At 32.0% G+C, this 9,492-nt stretch overlaps 1 protein-coding gene across 2 annotated transcripts in view; it reads right to left on the bottom strand.

Moving 5' to 3' along the window:
• Positions 1 to 2,794: 2,794 nt before the first annotated feature.
• The window catches only part of LOC129221425 (COP9 signalosome complex subunit 3-like), a 69,739-nt gene continuing 63,041 nt past the window's right edge, over positions 2,795 to 9,492 (bottom strand). The window contains exons 15-16 of one of the 2 annotated variants that reach the window (XM_054855909.1): positions 5,090 to 5,156; positions 2,795 to 2,978 (exon numbers count right to left, since the gene is read on the bottom strand). In XM_054855909.1, coding sequence (XP_054711884.1) covers positions 2,977 to 2,978; positions 5,090 to 5,156 — 69 coding nt within the window. In that variant the 3' untranslated portion in view covers positions 2,795 to 2,976. The remainder of the gene's footprint in view (positions 2,979 to 5,089; positions 5,157 to 9,492) is intronic. The other variant, XM_054855910.1, reaches the window with a different exon arrangement.

The raw sequence follows: 9,492 nt of genomic DNA, 5'->3' as shown, positions 1-9,492 counted from the left end.
AGCGTGCCTCCCTTGAAATTTTTCACTCCTCCCTTCAGTTTGAGCATCCTGATTTTGAATACAAACAACAGTTAACAAAAAGAGTAGTAGTAGAAATGAGTTTTTTTGGAAAAATCGCAAAAACTAATTTTACAAAAATCGCAACTGTAAAAAGGAAACTTCTCGCACAAAAAATTAAAATATCACCCATTCCTGATTGTGAATATACAGGGGCAGACGTAAAAAATTGCATCACTTGCAAAAATTCACATTTAGAAGAATTTCTCGAGAAATAAGAGAACAATTGTTTGTAACTTTAGTCGAACAAAAGCTTCAGCTGACATGCTTCTTAAAAATTAAATCATTCAGGCATTTAGGGGCCCAGTAACAAACTGAAGAAACCAAAAATGTTTTTGTAACCATCCTTCATCGTAAATAGCTGGGAATAAGCTGTACATTTCAGCAATTAGTTTACTAACTAAAGATAACAAACAGGGCTGCAGAGAGCCAAGGCGGGCCCCTTGTCAGTTGTATCGCCGAGCCCCCCTCCCCCTCAAGAAAGAAAGAAAAAAATAAGAAAAGGAAAGAAAAGAAAAACAGCTTACTGAAAAACTATCAACTGTATTTAAAGTGCCACAACAGTAAATACCAAAAGAGTAAATTTTACTTTATTTTAACCTTTTCGCTTAGTTGAAATTCTCTCCCCCTTTTCTTTCATTTTTGTGGCGTCAGTGTCGCCGGGCCCACCCAAGGTCCGGGCCCCTGGTTTCCGACTAGGCTGACATGGCCCCTCGTTGGGTCTGATCACTAATAATCATTATGATGTAAGCATTTTCTTCAAAACATCAATATGTTTGCAAGTTTATAGCTCATAAGACGCAGTTTTCTGCCAAACTTTCAGAACACTTGACAGCACACAAGAAAGTTGATGGAATATGAATATGTAAGCAATAAATCTCTCACTGCGCATGCGGTGAAGGATAGAAATTAATAACTTTCAAAACTTCATGGAGCAAATCATCAAAAAGAAAACAAGTGAAATTTTTGTAATAATTATGTTTTACATTTGTTTGAGAGGAAAAAAAATAAATAAAATCAAGCGACAGGAATTTCTGAAAACACTAAAATTGAAAATAATGTTTAACTGGATAAAATCGTTTTTAGCAGTAGCACGATATCATTTAAGTGTTCTTTTAAGACTTTCTACTTCAGCAATGATACAATTATGTATGCAGATTGTTTTCATAACTCGTTTTTTATTTTACGAGCCCTCTTCCTTCCACACATAATTCTCTCTTTTGCTGGCCTAGTCCCAATACCAAGGCATGTAAAACCTGCTGTTTTGAGAAAATATTTGAACTTTTCTTTTCTGTGCTGTAATTCAAGAAATGGGCCAACGAAAAGTGAACAAGCTGGAATTCAATATATCGCAGCACAGAAATAGAGAAAAACATTAATTAATCAATATATATCCGTATAGAAATTTCAAAGCCACTATTTCAAGTTCTTAGTACTGAACTGGAGCAGCAGTATGGTTGGCTTATGTGCCTGAATTTCAAAGCATTTAGTTTAAAATAATTATTGTAATCAGTGGCAGATTTACAGATTTGGGGGCCTGTTGCAATGCATTTTTGGGGGCCCCTTAGGGATGAACAGAACTGCATAAAATATTTTTCATGAACTTTTCTGAATCTTGCTATGTCATGTGCAGTGCCAGATTTGCCATGACACTATTGCAAAAGACCCCCCACTAGTCTTGGAACCTCAATTAGGACTAATATGCAGAAGATAAATGTTTTACACAGTTCTGTGATAGACAAAGCCCCCCCCCCCCCGCCATTAGTCCTCATACCTGTAAATCTGCCACTGATTGTGGGTGCCCTCACACTTGCGACACAGTACATTCATCACTTATTGTGATTCTTGTTTAAAGGGGGTATTCTAGTATAGAGGCTTGATTTTAAGGTGATTTTATGGGTGCAATAGAAAAAAAAAACAGTAGCTAATTTCACTTTCCATTTTTATCATTTTTTTATTGATACTTTAAGGTTAATTCTTATAAAACAAGGATGTAGAATTGTCTGGACATAGCCGATTTGAAAATAAATTTTTTCACAAAATGGCGTCTTTTTGAAAAAAAAAGTTTATTTTTTTGGCTTTTTTTTAACTTTGGTATTTTTAAAAAAATAATAAAAATCAAAAATTACAAAAAATCCGACGTGGAGACAATTTTTATAGTACTTAGAATGTCTGTATCAAATTTCACGTAAACCAGTACATTAGAACTTGAGATATCTTGTTAACCGTATCAAAAAACTAGTTACGAGAAAAACTCGTTTCTAGTTTGCAGTCTCATTTCAGCAAAAGAGTTAATTTTAACAAAATTAACTGTAACTCCAAAAATAATTTGAATTTCCATAAATCCTCTTAGAAACTTATTCTTGAAGGTCTAAACTTCAAGAACATGAAGGGGGGAAAAATCATTTTTCTTTGAATTTCTAGACTAGAATACCCACTTAAAGAAAAAAAAAAATGGAGCAAATAAAATTATTTTTTGCCTACAAAAAAAAAAAAAAAAAAAAAAAAAACCCCGAATCATTCTACTAGGAAAAACAAAACACATGTATTGAAAAACATTTTTTACAAGTATCTTCAAGAAACATGTATATTCGACTAAATGTCTAAAGAAAATATTTTTTATAAGCATCTTTAAGAAACATTCATATTAGCAATCAACCTCACTCAACCTCAAAAAGCTGATTAAACTAATTTTATCACATAATAAAAAATCAGACATTACAGTAAAAAATCTTTATTGTAAACTTCTGGTTATGCATTACAATATGCTCAAATGAGTAATTTATTCTCAATGACATGATAGTTCAAAATATTTAAAGATGAAAAACAGCTATACAGTCTGTAGAGAATTAGCTCTTTTCAACACAAGCTAGGTATTTTCAGCTTCCTTAAAACAACCAATTTTTGCTTTTAATGAGTTTCTATAAAAATAAATAAAAAAATAAAATATATGTGTATAAAATAAATTTCTAGATTAACTGAAGATACAGTTCAAGCAAAATATAGAACATTTTATTCATTTGATGAAGAAAGAAAGTAAGGGGAGAGGGGGAGGACAAAGAACATGACAATTCAATAAATTCATTCAATTCAGGAAATACAATTTTCTTTCAATTTTTATATTAAAAATAAAATAGTTGCTCATATATATTTTAGATCTAGCTGAAAATATAATTAATTGAGCACTATTGCTTTTGTTACATTTTTCAGGAACTGTTTTTCTCAAAATAGTCGGTGAGTCATCCAGTCCATTATCAGACCATCAAGTCCATCGTCAGACGTATTCAATTGATTTCAGATACACAAATTAAGTAAAAAATTCTGAAACTTATTTGCATTGTTCAGGTTTGTGTCCCTTTAACTAGTAGCACAATCTATTCATAGATGGCAATTGTTTGGATTCAAAGAAAGAACTTACCTCAAGAAGTGTTTGGAAAACCACACATTACCAGTAATATGATACCAAGCTTGATTGGTAACAGATTTGACAGTAATAGTAAAATATCTTACAAAGCCCATATGCATATTAATAATGCTGAGAAATAAGGCAAAATCTTTAAAATATTAACAAACATATTATACTCAAGCAAAAGAAACTACCGAATTTATACTTTTAATATTAAAATAATAGGCAACAGACTTGGCATTGAATGAAAAGAATCACCTTTAAAAGAAATTGTTGAACGTATGAAACTCATAAAGGCATTGCATTGAAACTTCATTTCTAAATGTACTATCTAACATCAGTTGCTTCTTAATGTAAATTTTTTTTTCTAAAAAAAATCCATTTTGTTTAGTGATAGTTTTTTTTTTTGGTTTTGTTGCAATTGAAAAAATATTTTCCAAATGATATAACTTCATTGATATCAGCATACTTGAAATACGCAACTTCAAGTCACAAACCAGCAAGAGAGAGTGGAACTAATTAAGAGGCTGATTTTTTGTCTAAGCCAAGAAAATAGATATTACATTGAAATGTAGGGCAGCTTAAGAATAAATTTTTAACAGTAAAGGGGGGAAAAAAGCCTATGTTTATCTCCAGGTCGTTGCTGAAGAAAAACTAATTGGAAAAATCATGTCTTTACGTTTCTCCGACTGTTTCTTTGCCATATTAAAAATATAAAGAGACATTTTTTCTGAAATAACACTCTGATAAGAACCAAGTTCGATTATAAATTTCATTCAGGAAGAAAAAAAAAGACAAACAAATAAAATAAATGTTGGCAAGTGCAAATTTTAATTCAAGCTTTCTGTTTATGTATGCAATTAAAATCTTGTACTTTTAATTATATTACTTGCTGATACTGATTAAGTTCAGAAAATTCTTTTGCTCAAAATATTTATTTAATGGCTCCTAACTCAATCATTCTAGTTGTATTTTTGGAATACCTAACTAACTAAGATAAGACAAACTTTTAATAACTTTGTGTTACTCAATTTCCTGCATAATTTTTGCTGCTTTTTAATTTCATTTGGTTGCCTACAGCTCCTTTCAAATGCTGAAGCATCGAATGCAGCTGATAGCAAAATAAATAAATAGATAAATAAATAAAAACTATGTTAACATATTGTAAACTATTGATGAACATTCTTAGCTGACAAAATTTAACTCCTAGTCTTAAAATTCAAAGTCATTAATTCACCTGCTCCTCAGGGCTGGATGTAGGGGAGGGCAGGCAGGGCTACTGCCCCGGGGCCTCCACAACAGATTGGTCCCCAAAATAAAATTTTTACAAAATATCCTAACTTTCGCAGGTCGAAAATATCGGATATATACATATATATCAAAATATTTGGATATATATCAAAGTATCGGATATTTTCGAAAATATGATGATCTTTTCGAACCCTGATTAGGGGCCTCCACTCCTTCGTTGCCCCAGGGACTCCACACTTACAAATCCAGCCCTGCTGCTCCTACTGAATAATACCAATATCTGTAACCTGAGAACTAATGATTCTAATAAAAGGGAAATAATTTTCAAAAATCTAAAATGCAAACAAAGTATGAAGATTGATACAATCGACATACATGGTTGTGTGTGAATATCGGAAGTAATGGATACTGCACCTTCAAAAGATTCACGCATCTCAGAACTCTGAAAAACAAAAACAAAAATATGTATCAAAAAACTAATGCAAGTATACTAACTTGAAAAATCAAAGCATCAGAGTATTTTCCATCTTTGAAAACATAAGCTAAAACTGATTTACATGCAATGTAATTAAGATGATTCCACAACTGAAAATTCAAAGTCTTAGATTAAAATGGACAGGTGGTGATATTTTATTAATATACTTTTAGATAGGCTTGTCAGATTTTTGAAATGTTCAACCGGGACACCAGAATGCACCCCCCCCCCCACTGTGTTGCTTACACACCAGCGGCTGATTTTTGGTTTTGGTGTGTGGGGCAGTTTATTCTTAATGCTCTGAATAAATAATTACTATATTCAGTAAGTTACCGTCCTATAGCCAGGGCTAAGGCAGAAATACATGATGTACACGGCCAGCTCAGTCATTCCAACTGCAGTCCTCGGTTGGAATGACTGAGCTGGCGGTGTATATCAAATAATTACTAATTATGATCCTAAAACAGGGGTAGTACAAAATGCAATAAGCAGAGAAAATTTGAACATTTCACTTCTTAGATGTAAATATTTACAATTTATTTTAGTTAGAAAAAACACTTTGAATGAGGATTAAAAAATTTAATGCTATTTAGATATTTTTTTCATTTTATATGACGTTTTTAGTCTTTTTGGTTTTAATCGTGTTAAAAAAATCCTCACAAGCTAATCTGGTATTAATTTTACAAGTCAATGTTACAAAATGATAAAGTAACTATCCTAAATAAGCATTCACAGTTAATTATTTTTAGACCTTTTGGTCATATGTGATCAAGTTTATCTTTTTCCAGGACTAGAAGTAAACCGGCCGGGACACCAGATTTGGCTGAAAACTGGGACAGTCCCAGTCGAACCGGGATGTCTCGCAAGCCTACTTTTAGAACACAATAATGTCAACATGGACTTTTTTCATTCAAGGTGGAGACAGTGGGTAGCTAAAATTTCCATCTTCTGAAAATAGCCAAGGCAGAAGACATTTTAGTGGGAGATAAGCCAAATCCCATACAAATTGAGAGCCTAATACCAATCGTAAATATATACATACATAGCTTTAAATTTTCCATTAAGTTCATTTCAATAAAAAATGAAGTAATAAGAATTTTGAAACATGCTATAATGAAAAGTGAGACACAGTAAGAACTTCCAAACAATGGTCATTGGTAATCCAAATCAATGGCCACAGCAATTACTAGCCAATATTTTCAGGGTATCAGCTACATTTCAAGTTTTGAAATCCATGACTTTCCCTGACTTCTGCTCGTAATTTTCCATGACTCACCAGGTGCAATTTTTCTAGAAAAAACATTAATTTTTCACAAGAATATCTGAATACGTGTTTTGTGAAAATTAAATTGCAACCATCTGAGCTATGTCTTGGATATGTGATTATAAAAATTCAAATCAAAGTAAAATGTTAACTGGCTCAGGTACTATTATAACTAAAAGACAATTTATGCAACAACGGCTAGTGATGCACATGAATTAATTAGTTTCAACTTCATTATTTTGCGACCAAGGACATACATTTGTAAATCTAAAAATTTCTGAAAATATTTTTTGGATTCTAACAAATCATGCAAATTTTTTATATTGATAAGAATTTACATGAAAACAAATCTATTATTTTTTTTCCAAAAATCTGATATGGTACACAATATTTCTATTACTAAAAGTAATGAAAAAAAGTTTTAGTTGCAAAATGATTTTTCAAAAGAAGCTTCAAACAAGCCGCAATAATGATGAAAAACAACTAGTGAACAGCGAAACATTTACGCTTGATTTTTTTTTCTCTTGCATTTACAATATTTTGTTTTATAAACAAATAATGAATCTAGAACTTATCATTTTTTTCAAAGCTACAGTGGCCGCTGCTTGTATGAATCAAGTTCATTCTAAACCGTTTTGATTCCATAAAGCGGCTGATTCAATAAAGTGATTAATTCAATAAAGCTGGATTTTGTTGTTTTTGACCATTTAATTCATTAAAGTGGTTTATTAAATTAACCACTGATTCAATTAACCGGTGTCTACTGTAGTAGTTAAAAAAAATAATAAATAAATCTGTGACTAGCAATAGTTATGTAAATACTAAAATCATGTTTACAATAAACTAAACAAATAATCAGAAAAAAATAAAATACTAAAGTAAAGTACTTAATAACTTACCAGGCATTACCAAATATACTACCGTCAAAGTTTTAGGAAAGGCTACAATATTGAAAACAATTCAGATTGAGAATTCCCTGATTTCTGTATTTTATCGATGTTTTAAACATACTTAATCAATTCTTTAGACCAATTTTATTTTCTAACTGCTAAAAATCAATTTTTATGAGTCTGTTGAATCAACTTGGATGCAAATGACTAAATGACTTAAAATTTTTTATTTGAATGAGTGTGTCAAAATTAGAAATATACAAGTCCCTAGCTATACAATTATAATAAGGAGGTTGAAAATAATACTAAACACAAAATTATAACCCTCCAAACGGTAGAATAACAGATTAAGAAAAACGAGCGAGTATTACAGAAGCGGATGCAATCAGATTTCAAAATATGTGAAGAATCGGGACAGATGGGTAAAAACAGAACTGCCAACTTTTGAAAATCCAAAACTGTAGCAGCATTTTGCAGTAGGGGGGGGGGGGGCGCTGCTACAGATTTAAACACACAGTGGTGAATTGTCAACAGTATAAACAACAAAAACAAAGATACTTAACAAATTTCAATGTGATACGGAAAATATTAATATGGAATAAAACATTTTATATTTTTCACGGAGTTTTTCCACTTTTTTGCAGAAGATTCAATGACTGGATCAGTGTCACAATCTAAAAACTGATCCATCTTTACGCCATGCAACTCTCAAAGAGCGACACTTGTTGAGCAGAGACCATCAGCAGATGTGTAGAAAATTGGTTTTCTGAACTTACCAGTTTGTTTTTGCATTCTTGGGATTATAAATTAAAAAAACAGAAAATCGTTAATTTTTGAACCTGCTTTCGTAGCGTCATAATTTGAAGCTGTAATTCGTAGAAACTATGATTTTTTCATAGGAGTTGGCAGCTCTGGGTAAAAGCGTACGAAACGGCTAAGATGGGTAAATTTTGCACCTAATTTCTAGAAATCGATATGTATGGATATTTTTGAACCCAAAATCCATGACCAGATGTTAGTTTCCAGGACGTTTGAGCATTTTGTGCTGAAAATCATGACTTTCTATGCCCATTTTCGATCATAGTCGAAATCCAAGACTTACCATATGCGGGGACACCCTCTATTTAGCCGAGTTACAAGTTCTCCCTAACAGTGATAAAAATGGGTATATGATATTCAAAGAATAAGTTGGTGGTAAAAGTATGCAATCAAATCTCATCAACAGGAACTCGCTTAGCGTGAAATAAATGCCATTCCCCGTCAGATAAAGCTACAAATTAGTGTTAAATCAATCGCTTAACAAGAAGAGGATTTCGATGAATTCCCCCATAAGACAAAGAAAATTTTAAGGTCTTGAAAAAATAAAGTGGAAATTAAAAAGAAAATCCCCATCCTGTTACATGAAATTAGTTTTGAAAGTTGAAAGATTGCACTTGGACGCAAGCGACATGGATGGCCCCGAGAAAATTTCTCCTTGTTGTAAGAAAATCGTGAAAATCTCTTTGTTTCAAGAATGTACAAACTTTAGCTGTAGACTGCTTACAGTAAAGAAGCTTGGATGAACAGTGAAATCTTTACCATGTGGCTGATAAACCTAGATTTCAAATTTCATCGTGAAAAAAGAAAAATTTGTCCAATTCTGGACAACTGTTCTACTCATGTAGAGGTTTCAGGTCTAAAAGCCATAAATTGTGTTTTTTTACCCACCAACAATGCAGCGAAAAACCAGTCTTGTGATCAAGGAAAAATCACGTTTGAAAATGCACTGTCGTAGAGAAATGGTTCCTATATTTTCTGAGTCACAAAAACAAAAAACTTGTCTGCTTACACAAATTCTGGTAAATGTGCAAATTGCTTAACACGAAATTCGGTCAACACAAAACATTTTGTCGTCCCAGTCAAGTTTGTGTAAACAAGGTTTGACTGTACTTGACTGATCTCATCAGCTTTTTTTTTCACCTTCAGTAACTGAAATCTACACATAGTATTAAAAAATAGTTCATAAAGACTGCCTTTTGAGTGTGGGAGAAAATATTATACCAATTAATGTATTTGGAAATGTTCGGTTAATTAATTTAATTTTTGAGGGGGCTATTTACAGATGATTCTTAATCTTTTTTTCCCCATTTACTTGTGCTGTGGCTGCTTG

The sequence above is a fragment of the Uloborus diversus genome, chromosome 4 (assembly GCF_026930045.1).
Source record: "Uloborus diversus isolate 005 chromosome 4, Udiv.v.3.1, whole genome shotgun sequence".
Lineage (NCBI taxonomy): Eukaryota > Metazoa > Arthropoda > Arachnida > Araneae > Uloboridae > Uloborus > Uloborus diversus.
The sequence above is the reverse complement of the archived record's forward strand: the minus strand, read 5'-3'. Positions and strand labels throughout refer to the sequence as shown.